The sequence below is a fragment of the Arvicola amphibius genome, chromosome 10, assembly GCF_903992535.2.
Source record: "Arvicola amphibius chromosome 10, mArvAmp1.2, whole genome shotgun sequence".
In the NCBI taxonomy this organism is placed as follows: Eukaryota; Metazoa; Chordata; class Mammalia; order Rodentia; family Cricetidae; genus Arvicola; species Arvicola amphibius.
Window position 1 is genome coordinate 2267990 of NC_052056.1, and position 19517 is coordinate 2287506.

The 19517-nt window shown below is 46.7% G+C and overlaps 1 protein-coding gene across 1 annotated transcript in view; it reads left to right on the plus strand.

The window, feature by feature from the left end:
* Positions 1-19195, plus strand: part of Lca5l (lebercilin LCA5 like) — a 30590-nt gene extending 11395 nt beyond the window's left edge. Inside the window, exons 4-10 of the mRNA XM_038345372.1 lie at positions 716-1047; positions 5025-5539; positions 7013-7150; positions 12362-12446; positions 13362-13465; positions 13968-14085; positions 18528-19195. Of these exons, the coding sequence (XP_038201300.1) occupies positions 716-1047; positions 5025-5539; positions 7013-7150; positions 12362-12446; positions 13362-13465; positions 13968-14085; positions 18528-19195 (1960 nt within the window). The remainder of the gene's footprint in view (positions 1-715; positions 1048-5024; positions 5540-7012; positions 7151-12361; positions 12447-13361; positions 13466-13967; positions 14086-18527) is intronic.
* Positions 19196-19517: the final 322 nt, after the last annotated feature.

Consider the following 19517-nt stretch of genomic DNA (forward strand, 5'->3'; position numbering starts at 1 on the left):
CATTGTCCCACAGCAGGGCCAGGTTCCCAGCACCTACCCCTCTGCTGGCCTCCACAGTACTGCATACATGTGGTGCTCAGATACATACAGACAAACATGCATATACATAAAAATAAGTAAATCAAAAAAGTTGCCAGTGTTGTTATCAGATATAGTTTTATATTGCCTGTGAATATTATCAAAGTTTGACTCCAAGGTCCTATTTTCTTTTTGTTGTTGTTGTTTGTTTGTTTGTTTTTCGGGACAGGTTTTCTCTGTGTAGCTTTGGTGCCTGTCCTGGAACTAACTCTTACAGACCAGACTGGCCTCAAACTCACAGAGATCTGCCTGCCTCTGCCACCCAAGTACTGGAGCTAAAGGCGGGTGCCACCACCGCCCAGCCCAACGTCCTATATTTCATGTAGGAAATAATTTAAGAGCATAATTGAGATTGTTCCAAAAAATGCATTTTAATAATGTATTGTTCTGACCTGATGGTGGCACAGCCTTTAATTCTAGCACTTGGTAAGCAGAGAAAGGCAGATCTCTGTGACTTTGAGGCCAACCTGTTCTACATAGCAAACTCCAGGCCAGCCAAGACTGTATAATGAAATCTCGTCTCAAAAAAAGAGTACTGTTTCACATTCTTCCTCAACGTAGTAAAGAAAATACACTAAAGCATGGGCCCATTTGAATGCAGGTATCCATAAACTGAAGCATCCTTCTTTCCTACTAGGTTGTGGACTATGTCTTTGGCTGATACAACAAAAGCACACACAAATGAGCATTTCCTCAGCCTGGCACTAGGAGACAGCAGGAAGTCTGCAGAAGGCAAGAGCAGCCCAGGCGCTGGCGACCTGTCACGGAACAGCAGGGCTTCCAATGGGAGCGTGGATTACAGCAGATCTCAGTGCTCCTACAGAAGCCTGGCCTCCCACTATGACTATTCAGAAGACTTTCTTTCTGAGTACTCTGACACAGCCACCAACAGACACGCGTTAGAGAGGCCTCTGGGGAAAGAAAAGGAGAAAAGAAAGTATAGCCCTTCTAAAGTCCCCCAGTCTAAAGGTAAAACGCCAGGCATCCCTGCCAGGCTGCAGCCCTGGGCACAGTAACGTTTTTGTTTAATGCTAGTACCTTGTAGCGGTCCACAATCAGTTACAGGTGTATGTTCCTAAATATTCCATATATAGCTGTCTTAGTTTGAGTTTCCATTGCTGTGAAGAGACACCAAGACCACAGCAACTCTTATAAGGAAAACATTCAACTGGGGTGGCTCCCTTACAGTTTTAGAGGTGTAGTCCTTGATCATCTTAGCAGGGGCACGTGCTCCACAGACATGCGGTGCTGGAGCAGTAACTGAGCATCCTACATTGTGTGGGCCACAAAGCCCGCCCCCACAGTGACACACTTCCTCCAACAAGGCCACACCTCTGATAGTGCCACTCCCTTCGGGGGCCATTTTCTTTGAAACCTGTAGGCCCATATTTAGGTCCATTTAGACAAAAGTAGTTTTATGTTGGGGCATCGACCCTGACAGAAAACAACACAACCCTGACACCCAAAAGCTTGTAGCCACATCATAATGGAAAAATGCATTCTGTCCAACTTCAAAAGTCCCCATAGTCTATCAGAGTCTCAAACTTGTTTCAAAGTCAAAAGTCTAAAGCCTCTTCTTGAAAGACCCCCAGTGTGGGGAGACTCTCAAGTCTCGGGATAACACGACCCCACCCCCCAGTAACTCACGAGAGACCGTCCTTGCTGTAGTCACACGAGGTTTAATCAACAAGACGGGAAATAGTGCACTGGGGCCGAGACTCATAACCCACGCAGGGGAGGAGTTCGACCCCGAGTGACCGGGAGAAGGGGTTTTTATAGGAAGAAACCACAGCCCAGCAATCCAAAAGGGGATGGGGAGGGCTTCACAGAAAATTCCGAAAATACCAGTGATGATCACAGGGGGGCAACTCCCGGCCTCTCAAGACCACTCTCAGGGTCATAATCAGCTAGTTCCTGAAACAGTCACCGAACCGGCTAATCCTAGATTTCTGATTCTTTTCTCCCTGCTTAGATTTTTGGCTCTATTTTTTCCTGCTGGGGAGGACCTGGATTTATCCAGGTCTTTCATTCTGAGACACATGGCAATCTTTTAACTGTAATCACGTGTAAAAATCAAAATCAAAAAGCAGTTTCCATACTTCCAACATATAATGGCACAGAATATATATTACCATTCCAAAACACAGGGAAGGGAGCATAGTGAGGAAATGCTGGGCCAAAGCAAGACCAAAAGCCAGCTGGGCAAATTCCAAACTCTGCATCTCTGTGTCTGATGTCAGCACTCCCCACATCTCCAGTTCCTTTCAGCTTTGTTGACAGCAACACCTCTCTCTCTCTCTCTCTCTCTCTCTCTCTGTTTCTCTCTCTGTCTCTCTCTGTCTCTCTCTCTCTGTCTCTCTCTCTCTGTCTCTCTCTCTGTCTCTCTGTCTCTCTCTCTGTCTCTTTCTCTGTCTCTCTCTGTCTCTCTGTCTCTCTCTGTCTCTCTCTCTGTCTCTCTCTCTGTCTCTCTCTCTGTCTCTCTCTGTCTCTCTGTCTGTCTGTCTTTCTCTCTGTCTCTCTCTGTCTTTCTGTCTCTCTCTCTCTCTCTCTCTCTCTCTCTCTCTCTCTCTCTCTCTCTCTCCTTCTCTCACCAGTTCCACCCCCTTTTAGCAGCTCTCCTGGGCAGGGATCCCACTGCTATGCATCTCCAGCATCTTGGGGTCTCCAAGGCAAACCAGGCTTCAACTTCACAGCTTCATGCAATGGCCTCCCTAGGCCCCTAATTCAGGGACGCCCCTGACACATGCCTGTCCTCAGCAGCTTTCCTTTGTCATGGAGGCAGATTACACAGCCCCTTTCTTCTGTCCTTAACTCCAGAACCACGTGGCCAAAACTGCCAAGTTTTGCTGCTTGCTGGGGCTGGAACATGGCTCCCTCATTCAATTCCCTCTTCACCAGTTTTCTGTCCTTCATTGCCTAAGTTTGGCTGTTCTGGAGTTTTCTCTGTAGGCCAGACTGTCCACAAACTCAGAATTCTGCCAGCCTCTACCTTCCCAGTGCTGGGATTAAAGATGTGCAACACCACACCCAGCTCTGAACTTTTCTTTAATTGCAGCCACAGTCTTCACCAAAATATCACAAGAACAATCTCTAGGCAACATACTAAAGTTCTTCTTCTCTGAACCCCCTTCAGTAAGCCCCCAGCAGTTCAAATAGCCTTTAGCACCTCTGTCTTCCTTGCTCCTACTGTGTGGCCCATTAATCAGTGCTTAAAGCATCCACTGCTTTCCTAACCCAAAATATCAAAGTCTAGTTTCCTAAAAACAAACACAAGGTCAGGTCTATCACAGCAATACCCCAGTCCCTGGTACCCTCCTCTGTATTAGTGAGGGTTTCTATTGCTGTGAAGAGACACCATGACCACAGCAACTCCTATAAGGAAAACATTTAATTGAGGTGACTTGCTTACAGTTTCAGAGGTTCAGTTCCTTATCGTTATGACAGGGAGCTAGGTAGTGTGCAGGCAGACATGGTGCTGGAGCTGAGAGTACTACATCTTGGCCTGCAGGCAACAGGACGTCAGCTGACACTGACTGTCACACTGAGGGAAGCTTGAGCAAAAGAGACCTTAAAGCCCACCCCCACAGTGACACACTTCCTCTAACAAGGCCACCTCTCCTAATAGTGCCACTCCCTTTGGGACCATTTTATTTCAAACCACCACAATGGGTGAACTTTTATAGAAAGAATTGGGAAATAGATAAAGTATGGATTATTATACAATAACAAGAAGCTGTACCCTTGTCCCCAGTAGAGCTGACCCTCCAAGCCTGCTAGTAAGGAGGGTTCTGACTTTAGTTAACAGGCAGCCTCAGCATGGCTAGTCAGTGCTAGCTTTTAGCCTTTGGTCTTAGCTAAAGGATCAAAGTCTGAACTGCCAATGAAATGTCAATGTCTTGTCATTTGAGACCCAAGAAGACAGTGTCTCAAGTCTGGTGAGGATGCTGACAGTCTTTAAAACCAACATCACCCAAAGGGCTTTAGTGATGTCTTTTCCTTGTGGCCTTTTGTTTTGTTTTTAGAGACAGTATCTTATTGTGTAGCCCTAGCTGTCCTGGAACTCACTCTGTAGCCCAGGCTGGCCTCGATCGAACTCACAGAGACCTGCCTGCCTCTGCCTTCTGAGTGCTGGGGTTAAAGGTGTGCACCACCACTGCCCAGCAAAGTAGAGTTTCTTGTCTGCTGATGTAACTCCTTTAATAGAAAGAGGGACAGGCTCTCTTTCACGTGGTAGTTGGAGATCCGATGCTGCAGGTTCCATTCACCACCACCCCCCGCCCCGGCAGAACAGACGACCTCCATGATGTGAACCCTGTGAGTGTTTTCCTAATCAGCTCCTGACAGCCATTTGAATGGGTCCTGTGGATTTGCCTTTACAGGCTACAGGCTGGGCCATCACCGCCAGTCACTAAGAAAGTGCCCTCCAGGCTTGCCTGATCTCAGTTTTCCTGAGGTTCTCTCCTCTCACTTCAGTTTATGCCGCTGACATAAACTGTCTAGCACTCTAACACAACGGCTTTGAATAAAGTTTGCATTCTGTCGTGTTCTGTTTGAAATGGCATCTCATTCAGTGTAGGCTGTCCCTGAACTCCTGATCCTTCTGCCTCTTCTTCCTCAGAGCTGGATACAGGAATGTGCCTCCACACCTGGCAGGATTTTTTAATAACTTTTATAGCAGATATTTAAACACAGACTTCAGACTCCAAGGTGTGGTTTTTCAGTCCATTCTCTGTCACTTCATGGCTGTATAACCTTGGGTGACTTAAACGTCCAGATACAACGTAGATGAACTGGACTGAGGAGTTGTCAGTGAGGCACACATATGTAAAGACTCAGGGAGCCTCCTGGGGCCACCTAGGCCCATGGCGTTTACGTGTGTTGTGGGGTCTCCCACACTTGTGTGACCTCGGTGTTCTGGTAACCATCTGCCCTGTCTGCTCACACAGGCCAGAAGGACCTCCCCACCGAGAAAAGGCACATCTGGAATGCTTCATTCCTCAATTCTCAAATTCAAACAGTTACCAAAAGAAGAGATGCCATGACACACCGCATACTGTCAGCCCGGCTGCATAAGATTAAAGAGCTGAAGAATGAGCTAGCCGACACACGCCGGAAGCTGGAAGCCACTGCCACAGAGAACCAATTCCTGAAGCAGCTTCAGCTCAGGCACGCGAAAGCCATCGGGAGATACGTGAGCTCCCAAGACAGCCTGCCGCAGGTCACAGTCAGACACCAGAATGAGGTGAGGAGCCTGCGGCAGCTCCTTCGGAAATCCCAGGAGAAGGAGCGAGCTGTGGCGAGGAAGCTCCGAGAGACTGACAGTGAGCTGCTGAGGACCAGAGATGCCTTGCAGGCCCTACAGAAACTTTCAGAAGACAAGAGCCTTGCAGAAAGAGAAGAACTGACTCACAGGTTGACTGTTCTGACAGCCAAAATGGAGGCAAATGACAAAAAAATACAGGTTTGTATCTCAGAAGGTCTGGAATTAATAGAGAGGGTGCACATAATTCAGTCCACAGGCTGTGAGCCAGCTCACCACAGCAAGTGATTGTGTTTAGTGTCGAGTGGGGGAGGGAGGCAGAGCTGGAAGGAGGAGGCAGAGCTGGGCATCGGCTCTCTCTAGCCAGGCTGTGTGTCTGGAAACAACTGGTCCGACAGCCACACTCGGTACCAGTGTGACGCAGAAGCCTTCTGTGTGTTGTGGGAGTCACCTTTTGAAATGAACGCCTGCATTCAGCTCCTGCTGAAAGGCTGCCCCCTTGCCAGAGCATTCTGGCTGGCTGGCTGGCTGGCTGGCTGGCTGGCTGGCTGGCTGGCTGGCTCCCTTTGCTTTTGTCTCTCCTCAGTCTGACAGATTATAGACTTGTTTCCACATAAACAGTTTTAGTTATTTCAAAATCGTGTTTCTCAGGGAAGAAGAAAGGAAACGGCAGGGAAGGTAACAGAGAGGAGGGGAAGGGAAGAGGGGAGAGGAGAAAGTGAAGGAGGGATGGAGAGAGGGAGGGGAGAAGGGAAGGAATGGAATTAAAATAACTGAAGAGATGGATGGATAGATTTTCCTCAACAGACCCTGGTTGTCCAAAGCCAGGGGATGTCTCTGAAAGGAACACTAATCACACAGAGTCCTGCCTGTTTTACATGACCTTTGTGGACATAAATACAGATGGAGTTGACGTACTGTTAGTTCTTCCATACTTGATGGTGACAGACGCTTCCTTTGATAACAATTAGGTTGTTTCACCCACATTTTCTGAACAGACAGAATAATATTATTCTGCTGGAAAAGTTCTCTACTTTCAAAGAAAATTGTCTTCCGTGGAATGGGTGTTGGACACCAACAGCACCAAGTAGCCCAGCACTCTGCTACACCTAGGTCAGCATCTGGGTGCTAGTGTATAGGGGGTCCATGCCCAGCAAGCTTCTGTTTCATCAGTTACAGTCCAGCACTGTAGAGGGTGGCATGAAGCCCGTTACAGCCTTTATGTCTGTTCTCTAGGGATCTCTGTCCATCATGGTCTGCACTGGGCTGGACCCTCTAGGGAGAGGAACCAAGGGTCACCATCTGCAAAGACAGCAGAATGGCGCATTTGGGCCCCATGTTAAGACTCTGATTGTACTTACTGGTTTCCACATAAACAGTTTTAGTTAATTCAAAATCATGTTTCAGGATGTGTTTGAATATTTTTTATCAGTATCCATGGTTTGTAAAGAACATTGGGTATTGGGCTAGAAAGGTATATATATTCTCTAGACCTGAGATCTGGGACTTTCTGGCCGATGTTTCATTTTGTTTTGTTCTAATGTTTGTCCACTAAGTCAGTGGCTAAAGTCATGTTGAGATTTGCGCCTGTCATAAATGCAGCTCGTTTCATTGCAGTCAAGTTTCATGACTCCACGCTGGCTGCAGAGTAGTTGAAATATATACTGTTTTCAGAACTTGGAAAAACAGCTGAGGCTGAACAATCGATCTTTTGGTCGGCAGTTGGCCAAAGAAAACCGGAAGACATTAACAGCCCAAACAGCAACAAAGACTCTGCAGGTAGAAGTGCGACAGCTGCAGCAGAAGCTTAAGGTATTTCTTCCAAAACAGCGTGTCTGTCTGTCCAAACACCATCACAACGCGCCTGTCCAAACACCATCGCAACGCGCCTGTCCAAACACCATCACAACGCGCCTGTCCAAACACCATCGCAACACGCCTGTCCAAACACCATCGCAACACGCCTGTCCAAACACCATCACAACACGCCTGTCCAAACACCATCGCAACGCGCCTGTCCAAACACCATCGCAACGCGCCTGTCCAAACACCATCACAACACGCCTGTCCAAACACCATCGCAACACGCCTGTCCAAACACCATCGCAACGCGCCTGTCCAAACACCATCGCAACGCGCCTGTCCAAACACCATCGCAACGCGCCTGTCCAAACACCATCGCAACGCGCCTGTCCAAACACCATAGTACCTACACCTATGTAGATGTCTTCAAGTTGTTTCTTCAGACGATAGTGAACAGATGGAGGAGAGAGAGTGAGAAGCCTGACCGCTGTGCACTGTGGTTAGAAAAACTCACCCTCTCTTCATAAGACTATCTGTCTTCACTGCTCCTTCACAACAGCGAACACCAGTACATCCAACAACATTCTAATGTTTTTAACTTAGAAATCAAAGCACAGTAACTTTCAGAGTAAGTCTAATGGCCCTTAAGTTTATTTAAGAGATGGGCTGTACTTGAGATGTAGCCCATCGGTGATGCATTTACAAGGTATGCATGAGCTCGAGTTTCCAACTTAACAGATGCAAAGCCAGTAGTTTCACTTGCAGTACCAGATGTGGTGGAGATGGGAATGAGTAGCTGAAAGTCAGCCTGGGCTATGTGAGACTCTGTCTCAAAAAATAGGGCTGGCATGGCAAAAGGGCTTGCTGCTTAGCCTTACAACCTGAGTTAGAACCCTGGGACCCAGGTGGTCAGGGAGAAAAGGAGCCTCCAAGTAGTTCTCTGACCTCAACACATACACAGTGGCATGCATGTGCACATACATACATACATACATACATATACACACACATATACATACGTACACATAAATACAAACACAAACAATAAATAAAATGTAAAAAATTAAGAATGTGAGTCTTTTAAAACATTTTTTAGATTTATTTTACTTTTAGATTATGTGTTTATGCATGTTCCTGTGTGTAGATAATTTATGTGAGTATGCACAGAGCCTGGAAAGAGGTGTTGGAACTGGAGTTACAGGCAGTTGTGAAACCCCTGATATGGGTGCTGGGACCTGAACTCAGATCCTCTGGAAGAGCAGCAAGTGCTCTTAACCACTGAGCCATCTTCCCAGTCCTGTTTTTAATTTATAATTGTGTGTACATTTGTGTGTGAGAGTGTGGGCTTGTAATCGTAAGAATAGTGCCCAAGGAGGTCAGAGAGGCACATCAGAGCCTCTCAAGTTGGAGTCTGGTCCACTGTGAGCCACCCAACATAAAGATGGCTCAGCAGTTAAGAGTGCTCACTGCTGACGCAGAGGACCTGGCTCTGGGCCCCAGCACCACATGGCAGTTGACACCCAGCTGTAACTCTACCTCTTCTCATCTGCTCGGCTCCACATGATGTGCTACACATAAACACGCACACACACACACACACACACATTTAAAATAATTAAGTAGAATAACTTGAATAGACACTTTTCAAAGAAGAAATTCAAATGATACAAAAATATAAAAACTGTTCATATCTTTATTCATCAAGACAACACATGTCGTTATTGCCATGGGATCCCACTCCACCCTAGCAGGAGGCTGTTACCACAGGAAAATGCAGCCAAGGATGCAGAGGGGAAGACCTGCTGGTGGGAATGTAGTTAGCTGAGCCGTGAGGGTGGTGACGGCTCCTCAGAGGGCTTCAAACAGAAGGGCTATGTCAGCAGCAACAGCACGGATACACGCCTAAAGGAAATGAAGTCTACATACAAAAACACACTCCAATACCTGTGTTTACACCTGCACCACTGATAAGCACAGATGTGAAATCAGGGTGGGCATTCAACAGCTTAAAGGATAAAACATGACACATATACACACAGAGGTCATTCAACTGTGTCATGTGTACATGTACAGTGTCATTCCATAGTGTCAGGTGTACATGCACATCCGAGTGTCAGTCAACTGTACACACATGGAGTGTACAGACTGTATGTTGACTGATATTTAGAGGAAAACTGTCAGGTGTGGTGACTAACACAGTCTCAGCACTTGGCAGGCAAAGGCTGGAGGATTATGAGTTTGAGGCCACACCTGGGCTAGATAGCAAGATCTATGCCAACTGGGCTCTTTAGTGAGATTCCATGTCAAACACACACACATTTACACACACCAAAAAAAGATAACAATGTGAGATTCTGTCTCAAAACACACACATTCACACATACCAAAAAGAGATAACAGTGTGCAGAAGAGAGAGCACAAGGGCGGGCCACAGAACTTCCCACATGGGGCACAGAACTATTGTTCGTGATTTTAACATCATTTTTGAAAAAGCCACTGTTTTTACCTTTCCTGTGTGAACTCTTAGTAACCCAACGGTGAGAAGGGCCATTCCTCCTTATAAATCATTCCAGTTAGCAAAAAGTTCACAGTGAATTAATCGTGGCAGTCAATGGCTAGTAATTGCCTCTCAGATGACAAAAGAGAATCCATAAAGCAAGCCCTCCCTGGTGTAAAGCTCATGCCAGGCCACACACAGCTCTGAGGAGTACGTAAAGGGCTCCACAGAGAAGCTGTTAGCAGCACCCACCTCTCCTCTGCCCATGTCTGCCACGCACAAGCAGTAAGCACACAGTAAGCTGCTTGTGCCGCCCTCAGCTAGAGAACACCAGGTGACTCCACACAGTACTGGGCACCTCGACTGGATCATTTCAAACTAACTCTGAAAACACTGAAAGACAACGGCAAAAATGTGAGACTAGATCTGATGGCGCTGAGGTCTGATGAGGGCGCTGAGTTCTGATGAGGGCGCTGAGGTCTGAGGGCGCTGAGGTCTGAGGGCGCTGAGGTCTGATGATGGCGCTGAGGTCTGAGGGCGCTGAGTTCTGAGGGCGCTGAGTTCTGAGGGCGCTGAGGTCTGAGGGCGCTGAGGTCTGATGAGGGCGCTGAGGTCTGATGAGGGCGCTGAGGTCTGAGGGCGCTGAGGTCTGATGAGGGCGCTGAGGTCTGATGAGGGCGCTGAGGTCTGAGGGCGCTGAGGTCTGATGAGGGCGCTGAGGTCTGATGAGGGCGCTGAGGTCTGATGAGGGCGCTGAGGTCTGAGGGCGCTGAGGTCTGATGAGGGCGCTGAGGTCTGATGAGGGCGCTGAGGTCTGATGAGGGCGCTGAGGTCTGATGAGGGCGCTGAGGTCTGATGAGGGCGCTGAGGCTTCTACTGTAGACCCTGACATACCAACAGGTTAGGTTAAAAAGTAGAATTTGATTAAAGTACTCCAGGCTGGGAGTGGAGTTGGAGACAGTGGTGTGGAGAGTGTAGGTTGTCTGAGCTGTGTACTGTCTAGTGTGGAGTTCAGACTGCCCACTCTAAGCCACTCCATATAGCACAGTGACTTCAGGCTGTGCCTCATTCTGGGTGACTCCACTTTACTAAGCAAAAGTTGAGCATGAGCCATCATGCAAAACTAGTATTATTCCCACAAATAAATTAGGAGCACATGGGTAACTGGGTATAATAAAAACACATCATAGAAACCATGCCTGAGAACTTCAAACACAAAAGGCCAATGAAGGAAGCAACACTCTCAATGGATGTCAGTCTTCCACAGCTAAGGGAGATGCTATGACCTTGGTCGTGCAGGCAAGCCCTGGGGAGAACCTAGCAAGATGCTGCCGCCTCCTCTCACCCTGAGTTGGTTTTATTTCCTAGGAGCGCAGGGGTCATATTCACTGTGGATATCCCACAATCATGCGTGACATGTGCTGTCATCTATGGTCCATCTTTCTTTTTCTGTTGACCAATCACACAAGTACCCTGGGTTGTGTTCCAAAACTGCTGCCTTGGTGTGGCCCAGCTCCATCATATGGACCTTGAACCTCTCTTCTAAGCCCGAAGGAGGACTGTCCCTTGTGTTGCTTCCTTCTGACTGCACTCAACCCTGCATCCTCTCTGCTAAACTACGTAAATATCAAACGAAAAGACAGGATGAGCTTTCCAGAAAGCAACATGTTTGTTCCGGTAAACACCAAATCTTCACCTAAAGCGGTGGGTGAGATCACTCTAGGGCTGGGAGACGGCTCTTCAGTTATGAGCACTTGCTGCTGTTTTTGCACAGGACTTAGGTTTGGCTCCTAGCACCCACACAGTGGCTTACAACCATTTTTACTTAACTAGGTCCAGGAGACCCAGCACTGCCTCCTGGCCTCCATGGGCTTAGGATGTCACAACCATAACTGTTGGTGTTTCTGATCTCTGAGCTAAATGTTAAAATATAAGAAAGCAGAAAGGAGGAAGTGGACCATAATACTTTGTTTCTGAAAACATATATTTTAGAAAAGATATTTCTTATGCATGTATGTACATATCAAAATAAAATTTTATGATTAAATAAAGGACTGGAGCAGCACCTGAGTGGTTAGGAGCATTGGCTGCTCTTACAGAGGACCCAGGTTCAGTGCAGCACCCACATGGCAGCTCACACATCTACAACTCCAGGTCCACAGAGTCTAATCCCCTCTTGTTGCCTCCGCAGATACCAGGCTCACACACGGTGCACATATATGCATGCAGGCAAAACACTCATAAAGATAATTTCTTAAAAACTTTTTAAGAATATAAAGCCTATGCTCTACGACTCAGACATACGGAGGTCTGTAAGGTTTCCTTCACTGACATGGGGACCACAGGCTCGTCTCAACATACAATTCAAGAGGTGCATTTAAGGTCTTAGTTCCTTTCTTACCCCCAACAAGTTAAGACTTAGAAAGCTTTTGTTTTGCCATTATTCAAAAACATTAATTTTGGGGTTTAGAGCTAAGCAGTGGCCTTCCTGTTACCGGCCTTACCTACCCCACACGGTGTGCGCAGCCCCGACAGGAGCTGGGGTGAGAGCTTCATCTCCACTATCCGATACTGTGGTCACTAGGTGTGGGTAGATTTTGACTTTGCTTCACTTTTAAATTACAGCATGTAGCCAGTGCTGCTATAGCCACAATGCTTTTCTCTTTTAAGTCAAGGTTGTAAAGCAGGTGTTTATGGGAGACTGACACTGTGGCTCTTCTTAGGAGAAGGACCGCGAGCTGGAAATTAAAAACATCTACACTAATCGAATACTTAAGAACTTACATGAAAAGGAAGATTACCCAAAAGGTAGGTTTTAGTCTCTTTTGCTCAAAAGTTATTTTTAAGTATCTGGGCATAGTTTCCTAATTTATATAGAAAATCTTTAACAGCCGCTTGACTGGGCACTGGAATGCATTTGGTGATTGTAGGAAAATAGAGTTATGATACTGTCCAAAGAACCAGAACGCTCTAGTTCCCACAGGGCTCAGAAGCAAAGGGACTGCCAAACGCAGCCTTCTAAGGAGATCAATAAGCCAGTGTGGAGCCTCTGAACATTTTATGACATGTACCCGTGTAACCATCACTTGGGTCAGATCACATGCACAGCAAGGTCCCTGAGGCCTGAGCAGGCACCGAGTTCTCACTCTCGAACTCCATACACAGCACTGTTCTGTACCAGTTCCCTTCGTTCAGCATAGTGCTCCCGGCCAGTGCTCCTGCCCTGCAGTCCACTGTAACAAGACAAATGTGTTCATGGGCCCTGCTCTCCTCCCAGCCTCAGGCTCTGTGCAGAGAAGCAGCCAGGTTGGTTTTCTCGGTCTCCATTCACTCTGGATTATAATCCTGAGTAATGCCTACCAGAAAAGATGGTGTGTCTGCTGTCAACATGAACGATTCAGTGAAGTCTGCTTCCAGTGCCCATGGCTCTTGTTCACGTCATGGACAATCTAGTCACCAGGCTTCAGGAGCTCTGACATGGTGCGGCAGTAGCTTGGCCTCGCACAACCACCAGAGAAGCAGAGCAGCAGTTCTGCCTCATCCCAGAGCCTCCTGGCTTCCCCTTAACTCTGCGATGGCAGAGCCTGAGGCCTCGAATAAAGCAGAGACGGGCAAGAGGCGAACCCTACGATGTGCTGCCCGCTTCAGCGCTACGTCATAGTCTAAATCAGTGTAGCTTCTCAACATTAAATGTTTCTCACCTACAATCTACCCATTTTATAGTTTCTTCAACAAAATCAGTACAAGCAGACAGAAAAAGTTTGCCATCTGTAAATATGAGACACCAGGAAACCCAAAAGTCAGATGTGCCACTGTGTACAGCAAAGGTATGTGAGCTCCACAGTCTTGCATTGTTCTGAAAGTCTTAACAAGAATATCAGCACTCGGGAGGAAGAGGCAGGCGGATCTCCGTGAGTTCAAGACGGGCCTGAGTTCCAGGATAGCCAGGATTGTTACTCAAGAAACCCTGGGGGAGGGGAGTAGCTAAAAGCAGTCATTTATTGTATACAAAAAACACTGATATTTATTTAGAAAATTTAGATATTCATTATATAAAGATATAATTTAAGAGGCTGGAGAGATTGGAGAGATGGCTCAGAGGTTAAGGGCACTGGCTGCTCTTCCAGAGGTTCTGAGTTCAATTCCCAGCAACAACATGCCTCGCATGGTTCACAACCATCTATAGTGAGATCTGGTGCCCTCTTCTGGCCTGCAGGCAAACATGCAGGAAGAACACTGTATACATAATAAATCATTTTAAAATTTTTATTTAAAAAATGTAATTTAAAATTATAAACATGCACTTTTTACTGCTTTTCTAAATTATAGGGTAAAAAGACAACAGGAAACATTGGTCATAAAGAAAAATCAACTGAAATAAACCATGACATTTCTTGCTATATGTGTAAACTACCAAAACAAGAGGAGTCTAAGCGAAACTATGAAGGTAACTGAACAGTTTTAAAAAGTCTCCTGCCCGCTGGGCACTGGTGGCGCGCGCCTTCAATCCCAGCACTCGGGAGACAGAGGCAGGCAGATCTCTGTGACTTCGAGGACAGCCTGGTCTACAGAGTGAGCTCCAGACTGGCTCCATAGCTACTAGGAAACCCTACCTCAAAAACCAAAAACAAAGTCTCCTGCCATGCATAATGGGCCTCACCACAAGTTCAGAGCACACTCAGTGGGCAAGGTCATGAATTAGCTTGGAAAACACAAAAGTCAGTAGGTCCACAGCCTCTGCCGGGGCTCCTGTGGGCAGAGCCAAGACAGGAAGAGGCAGAGAGTGAAAGGGGTGCTCAGAGCGTCCAGAGCGTCTGTGGGTGTGAGAAGCCTCAGCCAGCCAGGCTGTAGGCTGCAGGCTGAGCGGGGTCGGTCCTCTAGGCAGAGGACTAGCTCCCCTGGTACAGAGGAGCCCGGAGGGAAAGGGGAGTGGAGATGTGGGGGTTGGTCCTGGCCCGGCTGCTGCAGGGATGTGGCTGGGAATCTCCCAGCATCCCCCACAAGTTCAATGCCCACCTGCTCCTCCACTGAATCTGTTCATAAACCACGCCCTCAGCTCAGCTCAGCAACCACCTCCTAGAGCTTCTTGGGGACAGGTGGCCATTGGGCAGATCTGTGTCTTTCATCTGGAGTGTCACTCTTAGACCCACACAGATGATAATCACAGAGGTAAAAAGTCTAGGTTATTTGTAAATGGAGACTCTGCTTTGATTTCTCAGCCACCCAGACCTGAATAATCACACAGAAACTATATTAATTACAACACTGTTTGGCTAATGACTTAGGCATATTTCTAGAGATAGATAGATAGATAGATAGATAGATAGATAGATAGATAGATAGATAGATAAAGATATATAGATATATACATACATTTTTATTGATATTTATTGAGCTCTACATTTTTCTCTGCTCACCTTCCTGCCTCTTCCCCTCCTTCAGTCCTCCCCCAAGGTCCCCCATGCTCCCAATTTACTCAAAAGATCTTGGCTTTTTCTACTTTCTACTTCCCATGTAGATTAGATCTATGTAAGTCTCTCTTACTGTCCTCATTGTTATCTAAGTTCTCTGGGATTGTGGTTTGTAGGCTAGTTTTTCTTTGCTTTATGTCTAAAAGTCAATTATGAGTGAGTGCATATTATATTTGTCTTTCTGGGTCTGGGTTACCTCACTCAATATTATGTTTCCTAGATCCATCCATTTGCCCGCAAATTTCAAGCTGTAGTTATTTTTTCCTGCTATGTAGTACTCCATTGTGTAAATGAACCACATTTTTCTTATTCATTCTTCAGTCAAGGGGCATTGAGGTTGTTTCCAGGTTCTGGCTATGACAAAGCTGCTATGAACATAGTTGAGCACGTGTCCTTGTGGCACGACTGAGCATCCTTTGGATATATACCCAAAAGTGGTATTACTGGGTCTTGAGGAAGGTTGTTTCCTAATTTTCTGAGAAATTGCCACACTGATATCCAAAGGGGTTGTACCAGCTTGCACTCCTACCAGCAATGCAGAAGTGTTCCCTTTTTCCCACAACCTCTCCAGCATAAGTTGTCATCAGTGTTTTTTGGTCTTGGCCATTCTTACAGGTGTAAGATGGAATCTCAGAGTTGTTTTGATTTGCATTTCTCTGATGACTAGGATGTTGAACATTTCCTTGTCTTTCAGTCATTTTAAATTCTTCTGTTGAGAGTTCTCTATTTAGGTCTGTACTCCATTTTTTTATTGAATTATGTGATCTTTTGGTGTCCAATTTCTTGAGTTCTTTGTATTTTTGGAGATCAGACCCAAGGTCTGATGTGGGGTTGGTGAAGATCTTTTCCCATTCTGTAGGCTGTCGTTTTGTCTTGTTGACCGTGTCCTTTGCTTTACAGAAGCTTTTCAGTTTCAGGAGGTCCCATTTATTAATTGTTTCTCTCAGTGTCTGTGCTGTTGGGGTTATATTTAGGAAGTGGTTCCCTGTGCCAATACATTTAAGTGTACTTCCCACTTTCTCTTCTATAAGGTTCAGTGTGTCTGGCTTTATGTTGAGGTCTTTGGACTTGAGTTTTGTGCATGGTGATTGATATGGGTCTATTTTCATTCTTCTACATATTGATATCCAGTTATGCCAGCACCACTTATTAAATATGCTTTCTTTTTTCCATTTAGTATTTTTTGCTTCTTTATCAAAGATCAGGTGTTCGGAGATGTGTGAATTGATAGCTGAGTTTTCTACTCAGTTCCATTGTTCCTCCTGTCTGTTCTTATGCCAAGTACCAGGCTGTTTTTAGTACTGTAGCTCTGTAGTAAAGTTTAAAGTCAGGGATTGTGATGCTTCCAGAAGTTATTTTATTGTACAGGATTGTTTTGGCTATCCTGGGTTTTTTGCTTTTCCATATGAAGTTGAGTGCCGTTCTTTCAAGGTCTTTGAAGAATTTTGCTGGGATTTTGATGGGCACTGCGTTGAATCTAACTAGTTCTTACATTTTAAATAACCCATTTCTATTATTTTATATTTTACCATGAGGCTCATGGTTTACCAGTAAGGTTCTTGCAGCTACATGGCATCTCTCTGACTCCATCTTCTCTCTCTCTACATTCAGTTTAGTTTTCCCACCTAGCTCTATTCTGCCCTGCCATAGGCCAAAGCAGCTTCTTTATTAACCAACAGTATAAACACATTCACAGCATCCAGGGGGGAATCCCACATCAGCTACCGTTTCCCTCATAATGTTGAAGACAGTGGTTTTGTATCTCATCACTGCTGACAGCTGAGCCGGGGGAACCTGTCAAGGCTAAGCGGGAGGTGAGCAAGCCCAGAGTCCACACCTTTCCTCAGGCCTGAGGGCAGAGCTGGGGGAGGACCTGAAGGGCCATACTGATGTTTAGGTAACAACTTTGGCAGCTGCATTTCCCAGGCTTGGTAGTCAGTTTTTCCACTTTTTAAGATGTATTGTATGGGGTTGGAGAGATGGCTTAGAGGTTAAGAGCACTGGCTGCTCTTCCAGAGGTTCTGAGTTCAATTCCCAGCAACCACATGGTGGCTCACAACCATCTATAATGAGACTTGGCGCCCTTTTCTGGCCTGCAAGCATACATGAAGGCAGATTATTATATACATGATAAATCTTTTTTTAAAAAGATTTTAGGTATATGGGTATTTTGCCTGCATGCAGAGAGATGTGTCCCACACACAATGCCTAGCATGATGGCTCCCCTGGAATTAGAGTTACAGACAGTTGTGAGCTGCCATGTGGGTGCTGGGTATTAAACCCAGGCCCTCTGGAAGAGCAGCCCGTGCTCTTACCCTGAGCCGTCTCTCCATCTCCCCAGCCCTTTCCACTTATTTTCAATCCACTTGGAAAATTTATTTGTTCATTTGACAAATTCTATTTGAGCATATACTATGGTGAGGCATGGTTCTCGGTGTGTGTGCACACACGCGTACACACACACACACACACACACACACACCAGCAGCAGCAGCAGCAGCAGGAACAAATACAAAATCCCTGAGCTCCTGTTCTAGTGTAGAATCGTCATTCCCATAAGGCCACCTGCCCACAGTTACCCAGAACCCCACAGCAGCACGCTGCCCTTAACTCCCCTCCCCCGCACATTTGCAGAGTTGGATGGATAGCGTGCTTGCTGTCTGCACCCCCTGCAGCCTTCTGATGGAAGTGCTGGGCTGAAGGACGTTGTCACTTAAATCCCACTAGAAACTACCTACACAGCTATCACTGGGCCAGCCCCTCAGCTTCGGACGGAAATGATTCCTGTTTGATGAGTACCATCGAGGGAAGATTTTCTTAGTATTTGTACATAGATAAATTTTCTTCTTTTCCTAATTCCCATTTATTTAGAACAGTCTAGGAAAGCTTATTAACAATGAGCCCTTCTGTGTTAGTGTCCTGTGAGTATTCACCTCCTGTACATTTCAGTGACATGTCTGAAGTCTCGGGAGGTGTGCTAACACGCCATCCTGAAATGGAAACCCACTAAGGTTTCTCTCTCTCTCAAGCTGGTTGGTTTTATGGAGCTGGGGCATCAAACCCGGCAGGCACCTTAGGCATGCTAAGTAAGTATTCTATTACCGAGTTATACTCTCAGCCCCAAATACATCGTTTGAGAACCGGGCAGGCCACCATGTCTTCTTCCTCCACTGCTCTCGGCCTCATTGCTTCAAAGCAGGGCTCTGACTGAACAAAGCTAGCTACGAGTTAGCCTAGACTGGCCCACCACCAATGCTCAGGCCCGACTCTTGCCTCGGCCCCACGGGCAAGTTTTGGGGGTAGAACTCAAGCCCTCAGCTTGTTCCCTCAGCCACTGCACCATGAGGGGGTGGGGGGGAGTTGCTTCTAAAATCTATTTCTTGTTTGAGGGCACTTAATCTTAATCTTTCTAATGCAGATTTATCAAAGGAGATCGAATACCCAAAACCACAAGCCTCTCTGGAAACTCTTAGGAAGCAAGAAGAGAAAAGGGAAGATGAAGAAAACAAAGTCATCCCACCAGAAGTAGAGCCAATTGCAAGGGAAAGCGTGGCCCCTGCAGACCCAGAGGGCGAGGTTCCAGCCAGGGATGTGGCTGAGGTGGCTGAGGTGGCCCAGGAGGGAGTGGCAGATGATGTGGAGCCTGGGCCGGCCCCAAACAAGACCCCTCGGCCAAGGAAGCACTACTCCTTCACAGAGGCCACTGAGAACCTGCACCACGGGCTGCCCACGTCCTGTGGGCATGCCTCAGGCAGCCCACGTTGCCGCCATGGCATGGGCAAGCACCGCAGCGACCAGGACTTGCGGCTGGAGCCCGCCAGCTACGAGCCCTCCTTCGGCAAGGCCACCAGGGTCAAAGCCAAGGAGACTGCCTTCCGGGACAAGAAGAGCAGCCTCATGGAGGAGCTGTTCGGTGCAGGCTTCGCGGGCAGGAGTGGCCCCACCAACGGCGAGGTGGCCGGCAAGGCCCAGCAGCTCGGACCTAGCCAGGCCTCTGCCAGCAACGCCTTTGGGGACTCCAGAGCCACCATGGTGCGGTCCATCCAGGCCTCACCCGCCAAAGGAAACAGGAAAACGGTTATTTAAATGCAACAGAGGCCTAATACATTCTGGTTTATATACTAGTTACGTGCCTTTAATCTTACTTACCTGTGAGGGTTTACATAGTGTCTGTTTTAGTACTTGAGTGGACTGTGGTTAATTTGGGTAATTTATTGGTATCTAATAAAATAATCCACTGTACCTTGATTAATGGTAACATTTTTTTTTTTTTTTTTTTTTTTTTTTTTTTTTTTTTTTTTTTTTTCCGATACAGGGTTTCTCTGTAGCTTTGGAGCCTAATGGTAACATTTTAAATACAAACTTACACCTTTACTATGAAGGCAAAAAACATCCACTCTTCAGGCAG